Source organism: Lonchura striata, chromosome 1A (assembly GCF_050655825.1).
Source record: "Lonchura striata isolate lonStrDom1 chromosome 1A, ASM5065582v1, whole genome shotgun sequence".
Taxonomy (NCBI): Eukaryota; Metazoa; Chordata; class Aves; order Passeriformes; family Estrildidae; genus Lonchura; species Lonchura striata.
The window spans coordinates 69,987,312-70,006,653 of record NC_140741.1 but is presented as its reverse complement, the minus strand read 5'-3'; the positions used below and the strand labels follow the sequence as shown (position 1 = coordinate 70,006,653).

Here is a 19,342-nt window from a genome sequence, read left to right as displayed (position 1 = left end):
TAAACTGAATTATCCCACATTTGCTAGGGAGTCAGGGTGTACACAAAGCCATGTTTCTGTGGCTCAGATGCCACAAGGAAATTTCTGAAGTAACTTGACTGCATCTGAGCCCTCAGACCCAGAGCTGACCGATGTCTTTTTTTTGCAAACCAATGTTATGGAGTGGTTTGGGGAAAGCTGGACACTTTTATACCTCTTACCTCCAAATATTTATTATCTGAGCTGTACAGCATAGAGAGATGGGCTATTCCTAACTCAGCTCAGCAGTTCAGACCACTCACCAGGAGAGTCAGAACAGATCTCCCTCCCACACAAAGCCCACACTTTTCATTTCTGTGTCACCTGTAACCTGCAGAATGGACAAAAGGATTCATCACATGAGAAGCTGTGGTGAAAAAAAAATATCTGAATAAAATAGGTGGGCAAACAATTGCTTCATCTCTTATGTTCCCACAAGGCTGATGTGCAACAAGAGTTTTGTGCAAATACTTTAATCTTCCTTAGACATAAGCCATTTTTTCTTTCATGTAAATACATTGTCTCATATTTTTTATTTTTCACAAAGTCTCTTTGGTTATTTATCTCCATTCCATATCTACAAGGACTCTAATTTTTCTTTGGCTTTTAGAAAGCAAGTATTTCATTCCAATTAGAATCAGATATATGACTTCTGCTTCCAGGCAACCCACCTCCATTTTAGAACTGCAAGCAAGGATTATTTTTGCATTTGGATCTCTTCAAAGCATTGTGAGATACATAAATCTAAGTTGCAGTGAAACACTGAAAAGATAAAATGCTCCCCTAAAACTTGGGTATTTGTGGCTTAAATAAGATCTGTTCCCAAAAATTAATTCTGGGTACTAAAACCAGACCTGGGATTATTGAGGGAACAAACAGCTATCAGGAGTGGGAAAAAAATTAAAACAAACAAACAAAAAAAAACCCAACCAAACAAAAAATCCATCTTATTTAAACTCCTCTGATTACAAGTAAAACTCAATTTTCTTTGCTGTATGTGCAGTAAGGTCTTGCTGTCTGCAAGAACTTGTCTCAGAGCTCAAATAAAAAGCCATGATGAGCTGCTAGTAATTCTGTTCCTCAGTCTCTCAGAAGGTTTCTTTATTGCCTCTCTAACTTCCATACACTCCTGTCTAACATCCAGCCACAGATACAGTGATGGGAGACGACAGCAATTCCAAAATCATATTCCCTCCCACAGAGAAGATCTCATTCTACCATCAAGGAGACAGATTCTGTTCATTAGCAGTGTAAGCAAAAAGCACATGGATTATGGACTCAGCATGCATAAATCTGCTATCAGACCTGTTCCTTGCACCATGTAGGTGGTCCCAAATGTTTGCTGGCTTTATTTCTTGGGAGATTTGTAAGCTGCACCCTGTTTAAAGGCTGAACCTGTAAAAGGACTCTTCCTTGCCAGTGTCCACCATGCACCATCCAGCGGGCACCTTACTTCTCTCCTTCATCCTGGGAAATTCCTGGCTGTGGCACTTGGAGGGCAGCTGGGGAGACCAGCCCAGGAAAGTCATGATTTTGTTAAACAGGCAGTTCACAACTCCTAGGACATGGCAAAGCAGCATTTTCAAATCAAAAGAAACTATTTTTGAGCCATGTATTTTCCACATCCGAAACGGACATTTTACCTACAATGGCTACAATTTTTCCTATTGTAAATACAGTAACCAAAATGTCCTGGTTGGCTTTGTTACTTAAGACCAGGCAGTTGAGGTACTTCCAGTCCCCCAATCTTTCTAAACACAGTAACAAAGCACTGGAGCTGTGCAGGGTGAATGACCCCAGCTAACCCCATCCCTGGAATCTGCCATTTAAAGGCTTCCAACCACATTGTTTGACAGCCATTAATGGACTATATCCCCACAGCACGGCAAAGCCCTTCCTAATTGATTTGATCCTGTGGCAAAAATCACTGAAATGTCCTGTGCAATAATGTTCCCTTTTGCTCACCTCACAGCTACCCCTCGATCCTGTCTTTTGCTCATGTCAGGAGAAGCCATTCCTCCCCTTGTACTGGGCAGGGTGAGGCCACACCTCGAGTTCTGCGCTCAGTTCTGGGTCCCTCTTTTCAGGAGGGACATGGAGGTGCTGGAGGGGATTCAGAGAAGGGCAGTGGAGCTGCGGAAGGGTTTGGAGCATGAGTCCTGTGAGGAGCAGCTGAGGGAGATGGGGGTGTTTATCCTGGAGAAAAGGAGGCTCACGGGTGACTTTATCGCCCTCTACAAATCCCTGACAGGAGGGTGTAGCTGCGGGGGATCAGGCTCTGGCACCACGAAATCAGCGGCAGGATGACAGGACATGGCCTCAAGCTGTTCCAGGGAAGGTTTAGGCTGGATATTGGGAGGAATTTCTTCACGTAAAGGGTGAATCGACATTGAAACGGGCTGCCCAGGGAGGCGGTGGAGTCACTGTCCCTGGAGGTGACTGTAAAGGAAAGTCTATAAGACTGTCTGTAAATCTGTAAAGACTGTAAAGGAAGTGGCAATCAGTGCCATTGCCTGGTTGACAAGGTAGTGCTGTCATAAACTGGACTCGAAGATCTCAGAGGTCTTTCCCAACCCCATCGACCCGCAGGATTCTTCCCCCTGAAGGGCAGCGCTCCCCACTCCACCTCGCAGCTCCATGAGGCGCTTGGCTCCCGCGCCGCTGGCTCCGCGGAGCGCAGGGCGGGAGCCGGGAAAGCGAGAGGGAAGCGAAGGAACCGGGAAGGCGAGAGGGAAGCGAAGGAACCGGGAAGGCGAGAGGGAAGCGAAGGAACCGGGAAAGCGAGAAGGAAGCGGAGGAGCCGGGAAGGCGAGAGGGAAGCGAAGGAACCGGGAAAGCGAGAAGGAAGCGGAGGAGCCGGGAAAGCGAGAGGGAAGCGGAGGAGCCGGGAGGTCCCCGCGGAGGAGGAGGCGGAGGCGGGGACGGCGGGGGAGGGCGGGCAGCGCGCCCGTCAGCTGAGCGGGGCGCTGCGGCCATGGGCGCGCTGTGAGGGGTGAGTGGGGCCACGTCCCTGAGGCCAGCCCAGGACGGCGTGAGGGGGGCCGGTCGCCATGGCCGCGCTCGCCCGGTGACTCGGCGGATCCGCGGTGGGCCTGCGGGGAGGGAGGGCAAGGCGGGGAAGCGCCGCGCTGCGGCTCCCGCGGGCCGGTCCGGCCCGGGCTCGGAGCGGCCGTGCCCGGGCAGCGGCGGCTGCAGGCGCCGCAGCCTCGCCGGCACCGCGGCGGGGTCCGCAGGAGAACGGGAAGAGGGGGCAGGAAAGCGAAAATGAAAGTTAAAAATCAGCGGAAGCGGGCTCTGGGCGTGAAAGGCGGCGACAGGGCCGGGCGGGCGGCGGGGCCCGAGTGCTGTCAGGGGTGGGAAGGGAGTGGGCGAGGCGGGAGTCTCCTTTCATTCCCAGAGAAATGAGCTCCTGAGGAAAGGCTGGTTAGCCCGAAAAACGTCTTGGGCATCGTGTTTGAGGCCCATGGGGGATTAACGTAGACTCACGGATACTCAGGTGTAGGTGGGTTAGGGGGATTGAAGGTGCCTATGTGCTTTTGCATGTGTTAATAAAATGAGTGTGTGATAATGCTTTCTTTATAATTGGGCAAGAAATTGAAAGTTTTCTCTTGGCAAACCTCGTAACAGCTGCTTCGGAGATGTCCAGCAAGCTGAAGGGCGGTCCTGCTGAAAATGGAGAGCATTCCAAGAGTAAAATGGAAAATGGAGTGGACAGCATGGCTCCCCCAGCCCTTAACACCTACACCCCAGAAGAGATGGTGCAGCAGATGAAAGAATTAATCACTGAGAACAATGAGTTAAAAGGTGAATGCACACATGTGCTGGTCTTAAAATGCAAGAGCCCTGAGTCTCTTCTGAAGGGTTTGTTTGTGCTATGAGTATAAATTCTGTGCTTGTTTGCCCTTGCTGAGTAGCATTTGCTGTATAAACAACTCTGCAAGTGACAGTGCCAGTTTGATAATACACATCAATAGGATATTTGGTAGCACACATCAAATTGAATTAGTGTGGTAGATTAGAGGGAGAACAACCCAATGTAAGGGTGACTTATTTGCTCTTGAGTTTTATATATAAGCACTGTGTATTTTAGAGGGTGACATGAAAAATCTCTTCCTATGATGTGCTATTTGCTCATCAACTTCTAAAGGATTTTTTTGGTTTGTATTGTAGAACTGTTTGATCCATTACAAATACTTTACCAAAGCTGGATTAGGATTGGTGGGTACTGTACCTTCCATACTTCAAAAAAGAGTGGTGGCTATGTCTGGATACATCTGGGAGAAACCAGTAGCCTTCCCTGAAAATTCCTAATTATTTGAGTCCTTTGTGTGAGATACATTTGCTTCTGGATCTGAAATGTAGCTGTCAGTTATTTTTTCCTTTAAATGGCTAGAGCAAAACCTGGGGGATCTGAGAATTTTCTGTGTAAAAGACAGAGGTATCTCACTGTTTATTTGACAGCAGAGCATGAAGTCACATATCTCCTGTGTTGTGATTTTACACTGGTGTTTAAATTCCTCCTGAATCATTTCTGGACGTGGTCCAACTTTTCTGTCTCATGGGAATCTAGCAGGAAAGTTGTTTGTAGAAGTATGTCTGCTATTTTGCTGAAAGGTCTTATAGAAGATAATGTTCTGGGACATATTTACAGCTGGTGTAACCCATAACATGCAGAATCATTCTCCAGAATATTTTTTTTCATAACCTGAAGGATTTATGGGCAGTTTATCATATGACATCAGGATGCAATGGAAATTACTGGAAAGTACAAGTATAAAGGATTTTTAAGTAACCAGCTTTGAGTTGTTTGCTTTAAAAAAAAGCATGTCTAAAATAATTTCACTGACTCTGCCTAAAAATCTTGTCAGCATTTTGCAGTAGTAAGACTGATATTGTTACATACTGACTTTGTTACTCAAAGATTTGGCTGTAGGTTGTTTGGTATATTTTTTCAGTGCTTGCAATCAAATTTTAACCAAATGTTGGGGGAGAATGTTGTTGGTCATATTTGAGACATTTTATTTGATAGCATCAGTTTCCATACAGAAATTTACCAGTGGAGGATGTTTTCCCTGCCAAGTCTCAGTAGTTTCAGAAGCTCAGTTCAGCAGTTTGATTTGGGCTGATCATGTAAATACCACACACAGCAAGATACCAAGTATCTCTTGTGAGCAACCCTTCTGGCTTCTTAGTTTAGGAAAAAGTCAAGAAGTCAGTGAGTGTGAGCATGTGATCTCAGCAGTGGATTTAAAGCTGTTTATTGTAGTGCTAACGGACTATGATAAGTTTAGTTTTGGTATTTAAGGTATGCCAGACAGAGGCTCATATTTCATACCCAATTATTGCCAACCCATTTGATGCTGAAGAATGCTGAGCTCAGTGTAGTGGAAATCTGCTGTTTCATGGACAGAGGATTAATGTGATTCAATACCTTCTCTCTGGCTACCATTTAGAGGCCATGAAGTTGCACAACCAAGCTATGAAGGACCGATACGAGGAACTTTCCACATGGAGAGAGAAGCAGAAAGAAGAACGAGAATTTTATGAGTTAAAGTTTAAGGAGGCAAAGCAGTGCTTGCAGGCCAAGTGCATTGAAAATGAACAGCTACAGCAGCAACTTCAGAGCTTAAAGGAAAGAGAAGAAGGAGCTGAAATGGTAAATAAGGAATTGGTTAGATTGACATGCTTTTGAGTTGAAAATCTGGACCATTCAGTCCCTTCTATGATTCTAGGATTCATCACACTGGGATGGTTTGGAGATTTGTTAATATCTCCATTTTTATCCTTAGCTCTAAGCAATGGTCTTCACTTGACTTACTTTATAAAGTGAGGCCTTTCAGAGTGTAGTAAGAGAAAAATATGGCACACCTGAGATAATTTAGTTTTTTTGTTAGCATTTAGTAAATAATAATTCAACTTTTTAACATAATAAATAAGAACTGGCATTTCTTGCTAATTTTTCATTTATTCTTGGATATCTCTTTACTTTATCCTTCCCTTTACTTGTTAGATTATCTGGCTCTCATCATTTAATTGCTTTTTGTATTGTTTTTCCAGGAGCATGTTTTCAGGGAGAAGTCAACCTGTAAACAAGCAAAAAAAAAATTATGCTCCATCTATTTTTATTATATCAGTTTTCTTTTCTGAAAGCTGTTTTGCTGAGGTCGGATTAGATCTGTGCTTCTGCTGCTCCATTTGAGTCTGACTGAGCTTTCTCTCCATGTCCTGCCTTTGGCCCTGTTACACATAATTTCTAATGTTGCAGGTGCTTGCACAGTAACCAGGCAACATTTTGCAGGTGGTACTGAAGGCATCTGTGGGCAAAGGTGACCAAAACAAAACCTGCTTTGTCTCCCAATTGTCATGTGAAAAGTTAACTAAGAAGTTCCATGCAGAGCCAAACTGATGCATTCTGGTGTCTGGTACCTCCAAGACCCATGTGGATTCTCTGCTGTCTGATGAAAAATGAGTGTATTAACCTTTTTCTCAACAGAGTCAGTAGTAGACTCTCCCTTCCTCCTGACTGTTTTATGGAACTCCATAAGAAATGTAAATCAAAATTGGCCAATAAGATCAGAAGATGCAAGGGGGATGAAAGTCATGCTTAAATAGTGTGATTGTGTAAGTATTACTTACACAGTCTTTACAGACTGAAAGCTGTGTTTCAGGATTGTCAAGAAAGTTCAGGATTTAACAAATTGTTCAGAATTTCATAAATATGGAATATTTTTTAAGGGAAAGTAGAGGATTTATAATCTTTCTATCTATTGTAGAACTTCTTGTGAAGTATGCTGTTGCCAGAATTTTCCAGCCTGCTTGAGAAATTTAAAATCTGTCTTCTTCCCTGGAACTGAGTCTAAATGCATCCTCTTACAGTATAAGCACAAAATTAGAGGCAGCAGTAGGTCAGAGGGGCAGAGTGGTATTGTGGGATGAGAGACACTGTCGACACAGAGATAATTTGGAGATTTGGCATAATCATATCTTAGAATGTAATTCAGACTCCAGGATTGTTCAGACTTTGCATTGATGGTATGTGCTGTAAGAAGGGCATTATCAGGAGGTGGATGCTCAGATTACAAAATGAGGAAGAAACAAACTCACAGAGAAAGTTTCATGATAGGGAGCGGCATTTAAAGGAGAGGAAAAAATGAATCTTGCTGGTTATATAGAGGCTTAAGAGAGGGTTTTGAGTAACCTAGAGAAAGAGAAAAGGCAGAAGGCAAAAGAGATGTTTATGATTGGAAACAGGGAAGTTTGGGGAGAATCTCTGAGGAATAGAGACTTTGTGGAAGGAATCTAGGACTTTGTATGAAGGTCGAGGAATTGGGAAGATTTTTACTTAGAAATAGGGTACAAAGAAGCTAGAAGGTGGGGAAAGGCTAAGAATGGGGTGTATGGGAAAGTTCTCTGCCACTGGTCTTTTCTTCCTTGGATTTTGGTTAGATCTGGGAGAAGAGGAATAGGGATATGGGTGAAAAAATTCAGTAATTCTGGAAGTCAGTTGATACCCTGTGTGGTAGCAAAAGGCATAGATTCAGGCAAAAATTTACATCCTAATTATGTGTGCATTCAGAGAACCAGTCCCATATTTTCCAGCAGTGGGATGCCCAGTGTTTGATTTACTTGGTTTCACAGTTTAGACTTCTTGCTGTTGAGTGAACCAGAACATCCTTTAGGCATCTGTACTGTGGGTTTTCAGGCAAGCCTGAACAGAAAGGAAGGGATGTGGGACAGTGTTGCATTCAGGCTGTGTGCTCCTTGCCTAGAGTTCCCTTTTGGTTGGCTAATGCTGGTGTGTTTATTCCAGGAGGGCTGCATGGCTCCCGAGAAGGAAGTGAAGCAGCTGAAGTCCCAGGTGCAGCGGCTCCAGGCTGAGAAGGCAGATCTGCTCGCCATCATTTCAGAGCTGCAGGTCAAGCTGAACATCTCAGCAGAGGATTCCTTTGTGGAGATTGGGATGAGTGTAAGTAAAGGGAACAACAGGAACACAGTAACCTGCAGCCAGGTGCCAGGCTAAATAATTGTGTCATTCTTTGGTTTCCTACATTACCTGCCATAGAGCACTTGTGTCTTACAAGATAGCGTAAAAGTAGTGGTAAAGGACTTAGAATTAGTTTTTGTCCTTCCCCTTTAAAGCTGTAAGCAAATTAATTTCATAGATAGCCTGTGTTGCACTAGCTAAAAATGTTAACTCTTGTCTTAGTTGAAATTTCTGGGAACATCAGTACTATGTTTTGTTAAGGGGCAACACCTGTGCATAAATTTTGAAAATGGAGCTTACTTCCTACTGACAGATAAATAGAGATGCAGACAAACAAAACTGGAGTGCAAAACTCTAGAGAGTATTCCCTAGAGGCAAAAAATGTACTTTTTTTACTGTTCTTGTATCTGGAAGATCTTCACAAACTGAGATGTGAAAATGCAGTCCTCTGATACCCTTCTATTCCCCATGTCCTCTCTCTGGAAAGTAGATGTGGAACAAGAAATTTTAAAAATGTAATTAAAATATGTTTGGAGTTGTCAGAGAAAACTCGGGGTGCATTCTCCTTTTTATTTGCTAGAAGGATTCTTCTTTGGGCTACAAAGCAGGGTTTGTAGGAGTGGGAAGTTTGTCAAGGAGTTGGGTTTGTAGTGGGAAAGAAGAGTGGTTCATTTAGGAGGCTGGAGAGTGATCTCTAGGCTTATATTGAACGTCACCTGCAATGCCAGTGACTTGCTGTGTGGTGCCCAGTCATCTTCACAGGGGAGAGTGGCTGTGGAAGTTGCTGCTGAATGGAGAAGGGCAAATCTCATTGTTGTTCCTATTCTCTAATCAAGCTGGAAGAGATACAGGGAAGGGCATGTGAAGTATTTAAATTAAGAATTTCCAAACATTAAGATTATCTGTGAGAGTTTTTTATTCATATGTATTGCCATGATAGCAATTCTCCCTGTTTTTCTTCATTCTTTAATTCAAATAAATAAAGTCCTTCTGTCCTGCTTAGATAAAATACTGAGCTAATAGTGTTTTTTTCTCTCCTAGGAAGGGGAAATAAATGCAATTGCAAAGGAACATCAAGAGAATAGTGGTGAAATGCCCAGTAATGTTGCTGTCTGCATGTACGTAGGTTCTTGTGTGATATGTGTGATTCAGACTTCTGCCTCAGGTTTTGTTTTTAATGTAAGGGAACTTCTTTCTGTTAGGAATGCACTAGAAAATCCTCTTTTTCTTTGCTTTGCACCCCTCCATTGCAGTAGCTCTACCTCCTAGCATGCAGTAAGACCCTCAGCTCTCTGACATTTTTTCTTCCAATTTTTACTGGCTGACAAGAGGTAGTGCTTATTCTGGCCAGTTGGTCAGGCATTTATGGACATTCTGACTTGCCAACTCTTCAGGCTTTTAAGGGAGGCCACAGAGAAAAGACAAAACTAGAGGCTACAGGGACTTCTTCCTCCTAATCACTGGAGACCATCTAATAGAATATCTGTCTTCTACCCAATTATACTGATGTTGGTAAGAGTTAGAGGTCTTATAGTCTTTCAGATATGACCCTGTTGGAGTGTGGTTGGTATGAAGTGTATCCATGATGGCATAGACACACAGTGCAATACAGTCATTGCTTTTCAGGTTATTGGGTTTAAGATAGCAGCATTCTGTTCAGGTTACTTCTCAAAATTTGATCTTTACATCAGCTTCAGGACACAAGGGACTTTCTTGCCCCTAGCTGAACCTTTACTCCTTGTGGACATAGACATCTGATACTGTTCAGCTTTCCATTTTGGATACTGCCCAGTTTAGCAGCTAGATGGTTTTGGCTGAACTCTTATTTACTTTGTGTCTTTGCTTTTGAAAGGGAGGGATACAGAAAATGCTAAGGACATAGCAGGCCAGAAAGCTGTGCTCCACGTTGTCAATCCTATGTCATTGCAAGGGAGAGCAGTGCTTCAGTGTAGTATCAGAGAAACTTGTCCCTCAGCATGCAGATAAGAAGTTGAAGGAGGAAAAAAAAAAAAAGGGTGTCAGTTGTGGACAAAACTGAAGGAGCTGCTGACCACAGACGAAGCTGCAAGTATTAAGCTTGCTGTTGTGGTTTGTGAGAACACTGATTATGAGAGGACATTCTCTGTGGAACTTGCTTACCTTTGGAGGAGAATCTGGGCCATATCAACAAGAACAGAGGGCATACATACCTCTTAAAATATTTCCAGTGTCACCACGTGTCTTTGTCCAGCACTGAAACTTTAGATGGGTGCTGTTAACAGGTTCAATGAAATGTGATCCACTCAGGATGGATTTATTTCTGTAAGGGTAGAACTGCACTAAAAATCCCCTGATAAAAGTTATTTACTTAAAATATCCTGGCTGAACACTGTCTTTTGGGTATTGAATTTTGCTCACTAGAGGTTTCTAGCTCTCAGAAGCACACAGAAGACTCTGCTTTGCTTTCTTTTCTGAACTACAAAAGCAGAACTTTTAACACATGCTGAGACTTTTTAGAGCTGAGAACTTTTTACAGCTGAAACTCTGAAATATACAGCCTAACTTGCTTGTCTTCCATACAGTTCAGAGATTTTGACTTTCTGTCTAGATGGCCATAAAAATGGATATAATGGAACACAGTATTTTAACACTTATCCTATTTTTTTGAGCTTTATATTAGTTCTGGTTCAATTTACAGTAGCAAAATATGATTTTGAAAAGAGCTATAGAATGTGAGGAGACTAAAGCATTAAAGAAATTTTTTTCTGAACAAGAAAGTGATTTCTGATGACAATTTTTAGTGGGATATGCTTTCTTTTCCATAAAGGAGTGAGGCAGAGATCAGAAATGTTCTATGCTTTATTGGGGAAAAAAAGTTGTTTGTAGAAATATACAGCAGCACTTTGCAGAAAGGGCTGCAAAATAGGTCAGAATAAGTGCATTGGGTTTTGTATTGTCATGACTGCTTTTGCTTTCCTTGCTTAAGTGCTGAATTGTTCCCTCCACTGGAAGGGGACTTCCTCTGCTCTTCATTTGCACAGACAGGGGCTGTGGCTAGTGGTCTTGGCTCTTGGCAATTGGGGATGAGCCCTTCACAGAGCACTGGTTTCCAGCACTGTGTGAATTGGTGGCCTCTCAGACTGGATTAGGGAGTGTTCTGTTAAAGGGGTAGCTGTTGTTATTTACTTCTGGTTTGGTTTGAAGCAGGAGCAAATCTGCAGATGAATCTAAGAATTTGGAATCTGAGGAGCTAACTGTGAGCCAGCTGCTCTGCTGCCTTAGAAATGAAACTCAGAAGAGGGAAAAACTTGAGAAGGAGCTGGAGGATCACAAAGAGAGGTATGAAGTAGGCACACTGTAACATTTGGAGCTGTTTTCTTTCAGGGCTGCTGCAGTTACCAAGTCTCTGAATGATCAGCAACAAGCTGAAATATTGGTGTGATTTGGGGAATTTTCCTGAGCACTCAGTTGTAATAACATTTTGTAGTTGTCCATATAGGGATAAACCACAGTTTTTTTCCAAGGGATTTTATTTTGATTTCCTGAAGTGCCACAGATCAAGGCAAATTACCCATTTCCTCTTGGGTTTGAACTATCCATGGGTTATTCAGAAAGATAGGATGACTAGTTGAGGCTATTCTCTCCATTCACTCCTCCATAGTTATTTGGCTTTGTATGAATCATCTCTGTGTGGGGCCTTAACCAAATCACTGTCTAAAACAGGATTATAGTCCTCTTCATGATACAGGCTACATTCAGCAGTGTGTGAGCTTGCAAAAGCTCCTTAGAAATGTCTAAAATAAGTTTTAATTCCAAACTTTCCTAAGAGAGTTTCCACAGTGAGACCTGTATGAGGGTCTGTCTCAGCTCAGTTCTGTGGGTGTAAATCAGCACGACTGTTCAGGAGTGGCAAATTCCCCAGGAAGTTCCAGATCCTCACTTCAGAGAAGCAGACTAAGACATTATCTACTATGAAAGGTTGGTATCACAGTAGTTGCTTCTATGTGGTCTTCCTAGAAGAGGTCATGAGCCATAACCAAACAATTCTTAGAAACCTCAGCCCCTAAAAATACCACAGGAAAACAGAGACAATATTAATCACTGGATTCAGTGAACAGAATTACCTATTTCCAAAGAGTTGGCAGTTTTGGACTGTACCAAAGATCAGTCCCTTTGGACTGAATGTCATGACCTTCATCACACCTGCAGACTTACACATCCATTTTAATTAAATGTACACAGCATCCTGTGTTCTTCAAGAACCCCCATATTGTGCAGGCCTTCCTGCATGTCTGTGCTTTCCATTATGCCTTGTGGGGTTTTTTTGTGGCTGTGATGTTACAAAGAGAGTCATCACTTGCATGAAATCCTTGCATAGTCACAATCTCACCTGAAGCATAAGCCAAATCCATCATTATTGGCTCCTTCTCTTTTCCAGACTGTCAAAGCTGGAGAAGGAGACCAGAAGCTGCCTGGAGAGTGGGACACAAACTGAACAGGAAGAAGAGAGTTCAGAAACTGTAAGTTCCTGTCCTCAGTCAAGATATAACAACATACAGCTGACTTGAGGTCACCAACCTCAGGGTCTAGATTTCCACTTGCACTCAGGGAGCAAAGGGCAATTGTCCTGCACAGGTAATGGAAGTGAACTTTGATATATCTTAGAGGTGGTTCCAAATTACACCACTGCAAAGGCGTGGAATTGGGAGCCAAGTATTCAGGAAGCTTGGCATAACTGCAGTTACACCACATTGCCCTGGCCATGCCCAGTGAACAGAGAGAAATACCATAATGTCTCCAATGGTTTCTTCAGAAATCATCTAGGCTGTGTGAATTTCCTTGCTCCTGCCCACGTCAGCTGTTTGATCAGAATCCAGTGACAGCATACTGGAAAACAGACTTTAAATGTGGAGTTCATGTGGCACCTGCTTTAGGTTTGTTCATGTTTCTAGTGGGATTACAAAGGTGGGGCATAACTATCTTGGACTGAGACACAGTTCCAGGCAAAAACTTAGTCCTGATGTTCTCCATCAAGATTTGAAAGAGTGCTGGGGTTGGGATTCAGCTCCAGTCAGATGCTTAAACTTCTGTGCTTGAAGCTGCAAGCTTCTGTGTGAGGTGAGAGTGCAATCCCATAGCCTTGGTGGTCCATGCTGGTTCAGTGCAACTGCATAATACAGGCAACTAAGTGTGCTTGTATGTGAGTTTCTGAAGTGCTGCATGGGACTTGGAAATATGCTATGGGACCTGCTGGAAACCTGTGCCCTTCTGAAGGTCAGGAGAAGTATTTCAGGGCAGGGCTGGGTTGGTTAAACAAGACTAGTCTGCAGTCAGGCCAAGAGATGCCCTTCCTAGGGAAAGCAGATGACGTCTCAGTTAATTAATGTTTTCCAGTGCTTTTATCTCCACTTTGCATGAGTTACAGCCTGGGCCCAATACTCCTCATTGAAGTGGACACTGAGGTCAGCACTTGTGCTTTTGTTGGCAGCTGTTTCCATGTACACTGTTGGATTTCTTCAGAGGCTCTTGTCAGCAGAACTCATGTTACTTGCCTCTGTGGTAAAATGTAAATCTTTAGTGGAACAATGAAGGGGTGCAGTGTGGAATAATTGTGAAGCCTTGTAGATGAGACCTTATTACTGAATACAGACTGTAACTGTGCAAACTAACTTAGGCTGTTTTCTCTGGAGTGAGACTTCCTACTTATATTTCTTAGCCTGTAACTTTACTATCTTGAATTGTCCATACATAATTTTCAATTTTTCTCTAAAAGGTTGGCAGTGAAGTAGAAGCCCTGAATCTGCAAGTCTGTGCTCTGTTTAAAGAGCTTCAGGAAGCCCATGAGAAGTTAAAAGAAGCAGAATTGATTCAGAAGAAACTGCAAGAAAAGTAAGGCTCAGAAGAGCAAAAGTTCTGTCACGACACTCAGTACATACTTGTATGACAACTCCCATCTTAGGAAACTCACCAGCTCAACAAATATCAACTTAAATAACTCTTTCATAGAAGTTCTGTTAAAGAGTGCTCCTTCTTTGTAAGTGGTGAAGTGCAGAAATACAGCAATTGTCAGAAAATCTGAACTGCCAACCTAGTTCTACAAATAGAACCTGAGTGCCTTGAATTATAAGATTTGAGTTTTAACCCTTCATGAAGTAAAGAAAAATCTTTTCTGTTTTCTCCTTCACATAATCAATCCCTATTCTGGCTTTAGGGGGAAAAGCCAAGGGATTTGGTTATAGCCTTTCACATGAGCTGTCTGGACTTTTGAAGAAAATGGTTTAGGTTATAAAAGTGGTTACAAGACCGTCACTTTTTTGCTTAGTTTCCTGTCAAAATCCAGTTCTTTTAGATTCATAATAGTAAGAAAATAAATGTTGGTTTCTATAGCTTTGTTTTCTGATGGTTGTGTATAGACTGGTTTTTGTTTTCCCATGTTTTTCATCAAAATAAGCCTTTAAAATTGAACCATACAAATACTCCTTTTTGCTATGTGCCTGATGGGAAAAATCCATCAGGAGAGGGTGAACAGAAGAGATCAGTCTTTTTTTTCCTTTTCTATTAGGTGCCAAGTACTGGAAAGAAAAAGCTTGGCTGCTGCATCAGAATTGGAGGAGAAGCAGCAGCTAATATACACCATCAAGAAGCTGGAACTTCAGGTAGAGAGCATGCAGGCAGAGGTCAAGCTGGAACAAGCCAAGACACGTGAAGAAAAGTGAGTGTGACTTGGTTTTATATTCCAGGGAGGTATTGTCAGTGAAGAAGCAAAGTCCAAGGGAACCTGGCCAAAGGGGAATTGAATCTCAAGTACTACTTCTGTGTCCTGTGCCCTTTGAAACTATGCTGTGTTTGTAGAGTATGAAGTAGAAGTTTGTATTCTTTCGTCTACTGACCCTCACTTAGGAATACCTGAGCTGTCAACTCTGACTTGTATCTTCCTTTAATCATAAAGTCCAAGGTGGAATAGAGCCACAAGTGGAAGAACAGAGAGGTGACAACAGCTGTGGCACTGACTAGCAGGGGTAAATGCGGACACATCCCGGAGGAAAGGGACAAGTCAGGTGGTGACAGTGCTGGGAAAGTGGCATTAATGAAGAGGTCTGCAATCCCTACAATATGTTTGCACTAGGAGAGTCAAGTGTGTGGTCAGGTCAGGCTGAGGTAAAGAGAGGCTGTTTGCTTTGGCTTCCTGTTCCCTTTCATGTGCAGTCCATGTAAGGAGTGTGAAAATGTCAGTCCAAGCTGTTCAGAGAGGCTGAACTTCCTGAAGGACACATCTTCAGCTGCTGCAGAAGCTGCTCATTATCTTTGGACTCTGTTTCTGGTTATTCTGATAAATTCTTCTTCACTTGAAGTCTGAGTCAAGACTTGGATGTCTGCCTAAGAGGGGTGTTACATTTTGAACAGAATTTGTAAGCTTCATATAAAAAAACTGAGTGATGGATTCTTCAATACGAAATGCAGATGATCAGTAAGGACATTGGTTTGCACTTAGTCCATGGATAGAGCAGCACACAACTCATTGGAAGAGAGATGTTGAGACATGAAGCATGACGTTTTCTCACCAGAAATGCACACTGATTTGCAAGGAGCTGGTAGTGGATTTTTTTAAGTTCTAACATTATTTAGATTTCAGATAATTGTTTCAAACCTTCGTCTCTTTTCCTGTCATAAACAGGGCAAGATACAATAACCTCCAGGATTCATATAGCAAAGTCCTTCCAGAACTCACCGAGGCAATGAAAACAATTGATGAAATGAAACGCAAAGAGGTAAACTCATCGCAAGAAGAAATCATAAGTGGTGAGGGGGAAAGGATGAGAAAACATCTTTAGGATCAAATTTGGGCAGGAAACAACTGTCATCCCTTCTACATAATTGCATGCAACATAGCAGCACTGCTCTGATAAACATGGTTCCTGTGCTGTCATTTACAGAAAACTTTATCTACACATCAGTACTTCCACAGTGTTTTCTGGGTAAGGTCTAATCTGCAATGCATTGCAGCAGAGTCCAGTCCTTAGACAGAAGTGATAGATACATCAGTGTTCCTGCAGCTTCATTTATATATATTTACTTTCCCATATTTATGGGAAAGTAAATCTCTAAGCATTTTTGTATTCTTAAATGCCTGCCACAGTAAGGTCTTATCAGGAACTGAAACACCATGGAAGTGCTACATTGTTCTGTGTAGTTTCAGAAACTAGGAAAACGTCTTTTACAGTGTCCACTAGGGGGTTGTCTTTTAATTTGATACAATGTAGTTTGAAAGCTCACAACTAATCTTTAAGGTAAAATATCAGTCACCACTGCTGTCTTAGTCCAAGTTCCTTTGGTGACCAAAATGGGAACCTTTTCCAATGACAGGAGGAGTAAGAAGCAGACTTTCACTTAGAGGAGGGTCAGAGTTCATCTCATAATCCCAGTTCTTCTTTGCAGCTGGACAGAGTAGACAAAGCAGTGGTGGAACAACTGACAGCAAAGGTGAACTTGGCAGAACAAGCCCTTGCTGCAAAACAGCTCCAGATAGATGAAATGAAGCAGTTAATTGCTAAGCAAGAGGAGGACCTTGAAACTATGTCTGTGCTCCGTGCTCAGGTATCAGCTCTTCTTTACAAACTGGCTACTTCCCTGAAACCAGGAGGTATTGAATGGCTCACTCTGGAATGCTGAATACATTTTCTCAACTTCAAAGCATAACACCCTTTACTTGGATTGCCTTGCAGATACCTGCAGAGCCTTTACCCACTGTATTCTAGGGCTCTGTAGGAGGAGCTGTGTATGCTGGAGTCTGGCACAACAAACAGAAGTTGGGAGTAGATGGGTATTTAGAACCACTGGCCTAAGAATCACTGCATATGTTCTAGGAATAATTTTACTCAAACCAGCATGTGTTAAGTGACTAAAAGGGGTTTGCCTCATATTTAACACACAGAACTGGCATCTTGGCCTGGTTCCACTATCTGAGCCACAGATTTGTCAGTGTAACTAGTCAAGTCACTCACTGCTTGTCTGTGCCTCTTTCCTGCCTCTATAGAGCAGAGGCAATACCTGTGCCCCAGGAAAGACACAAAAGACTATCTTTTACAGAGTCCAGAAAGTGTTAGGTCTCCTTCACCTTGTGAGAAGTGCAGGTCTTGGCTTTGCAGTGTTTTGAGTAGATCCATATTATGATACAGATTTGTGATTTTGACATGTAATATACAAATACTGTTCAGTCAAAGTTACAAATTTTCATTTCTGATCTCATTTCTCTGATCAGATGGAGGTTTATTGTTCTGATTTCCATGCTGAGAGGGCAGCAAGAGAGAAGATCCATGAGGAGAAGGAGCAGTTGGCTGTCCAGCTGGCATACCTACTAAAAGACCAGCAAAATCTTGAAGATCTTGGCCGGTGAGAACAGACTTTGGCTGAACTGCCTTTGCAATGTCCTGTTACTCTGTTACTGGTGTTGACCAACATTGTCTTTGTGAGTGTCGTAGTAGAAAGGCAAATAACTTTGCAGACATTTCTTGCTTAATTTGAATTTAAAAGGAGAAAAAAAAGTGAATTTACTGACTTCTCAGTTTTCTGGTAGAATCTCTGTAAAGTGTGTTAGTTCTTAGTTGGGTGCCTTAGTAAGCTTTCATTTCATATGATTCATGCTTGGTAAATTCTCCCTGTTGATCCGTGTGAGTTTCTTTGGCTTTTGGCCTCAGTTTTAGCTGTGAATCTGCAGCTAATTTTGCTGTGTGTGCCAGGGATATCTGCTGCTTCTCTGGGAGGTAGTGGTGAGTACATAGTTCTGAATATGGTGGTGGTTGAATCAAGTTACATTTCACATTAACTGTACAGGGTCCTTTTTTGGTATAGCTTGCTTTTCTACTTAAAGCAAATTTGCAGTTTTCCCTGAACAGCTGAGAGTCCTTGGAGTTTTCCAGAGAAGGGTGCCCTAGATCCCTAGGTGTGTGGCTGCCCAAATCCTGCTGCTGGTGTCAGTTGCATGACCCTGATTTCAGGAGACCTCTGGCATGAGCTCACAAAGCAGTGGCATTTCTAGGTCCTGTTTCTGAGCAGCAGTTGTGAACTAAATGCATGACCAGTTGACAGGAGTCTGTTTTCAGAGCCCTTGACTTGTTTATTCTCCACAGAACCTCTCTGGCAGAGATGCAGAGTCGCCACGGAGCCAGGATGCCGGATCGGGAGCACTCACCTCACCTTGTCCAAAGAGGTACTGCAGGCACTTTCTCCAGCCCTTGGGGTCAGGTTCAGGTTAACCAGCTTTGCTTGGCTGCAGACAGCTTCCCTGTGGTTATTCTGGCAGCTGGGTAGCTGCAGAGAGCAAAATCAGGTAATATAATAGTTAATCATTTATCTTCTCTGCTTACAGGAACTAATAGTCAAGATTGGCCAGAGCAGCGGAATATTTCAATTTATTCATGTCCGAAATGTGAAGAAATTCTACCTGATTTGGACACACTGCAGATTCACGTTATGGACTGCATTAATTGAGTGATGCCCTCCAATTCTTTGTCCTCTGGAATTTCACCTGCCAAACACTTGGGGTTTTTTCCTTCTTGCTCAAATAATACTCAGCTCTCTTATGTCCTTTGAAGAAGGTTTTCAGGGGTTTGCTTATTAATTCAATGGGAAAAGGATAAAACTCTTCCCCTGCTGTGTAGTCACTAATGTTGTTGTAATCTGCTTTAGGGAAGGAGTTTTCTTGGATTAACAACATGGTTGTGCTACAGAACTTGCAGTGTGTCTGCTGCTATGAAACCTTTCAGGAATATTCCCCTGAAGTGCTTTGCTCTATGGCTACTCTGCAGAACAGGGCTGAATCACTGAAGTCAGAGGAGAGATGAGATATTTGCTGATCAAATATATTTATATATATAAAAAATATATATGTGAGCCTGTAAATACTTCATCTCTTATATACTATATACCAGGAAACTAATACACAAAAAAAGCTGTTTGAGAAGCTTTCAGCAAAATGGAATAGTGCTGTATTCATCAAGAATTTGAAGTGAACCCTGCTCTTTCTCCAGATGGCCATTTCATTGCTGTCTTTGTGACCATACTAATCTGATGTTAAATTTTTGATGGCTTATGTAACTTCTTGCTTTAGCCAGATGTGGGTAAGGTTTAAAACAGATCAGCTAGGTCTGATATATGTAGCTCCTGCTCTCTCAAGTCCCTTGGTTTTATAGAACTGTTAATTTTTATGATGTTGTCTTAATTTTTCTTTGTTATAATAAAAGCATTTGAACTTGTACAGTATCGTGGTAGAAGGCACTGAGATGGATGTAACCTAATTTAAAAAGAGTAGAGTGGATTTTCATGTATCAAAATAAATCTATTACAATTATAAAATTTATCTGT

General features: G+C 42.4%; 1 protein-coding gene across 9 annotated transcripts; it reads left to right on the top strand.

Moving 5' to 3' along the window:
* The first annotated feature begins 2,876 nt into the window (after window positions 1-2,876).
* OPTN (optineurin) lies at window positions 2,877-19,333 on the top strand. 9 transcript variants are annotated; one of them, XM_021530991.4, is made up of 14 exons: window positions 2,877-3,010; window positions 3,646-3,822; window positions 5,472-5,674; window positions 7,829-7,984; window positions 9,044-9,120; window positions 11,189-11,320; window positions 12,420-12,501; window positions 13,755-13,870; window positions 14,544-14,693; window positions 15,657-15,750; window positions 16,418-16,576; window positions 17,241-17,371; window positions 18,109-18,188; window positions 18,348-19,333. In XM_021530991.4, the coding sequence occupies exons 2-14, from the start codon at window positions 3,657-3,659 to the stop codon at window positions 18,467-18,469; spliced, it is 1,668 nt and encodes a 555-aa protein (XP_021386666.2). In that variant the 5' UTR covers window positions 2,877-3,010; window positions 3,646-3,656; the 3' UTR covers window positions 18,470-19,333. The 9 variants fall into 9 exon arrangements, with proteins under 9 accessions (XP_021386666.2, XP_021386663.2, XP_077639802.2 ...); XM_021530988.4 differs by having other exon boundaries at window positions 11,186-11,320; XM_077783676.2 differs by having other exon boundaries at window positions 7,829-7,988; window positions 9,048-9,120; window positions 18,348-18,608.
* Window positions 19,334-19,342: the final 9 nt, after the last annotated feature.

Bases quoted from the DNA above. Each gene is read 5' to 3' on its own strand.
- OPTN (XM_021530988.4), top strand. From the start codon at position 3,657: ATGTCCAGCAAGCTGAAGGGCGGTCCTGCTGAAAATGGAGAGCATTCC. The intron at 17,372-18,108 runs GTGAGAACAGAC...TATTCTCCACAG, and splicing joins AATCTTGAAGATCTTGGCCG to AACCTCTCTGGCAGAGATGC. The intron at 18,189-18,347 runs GTACTGCAGGCA...CTCTGCTTACAG, and splicing joins ACCTCACCTTGTCCAAAGAG to GAACTAATAGTCAAGATTGG.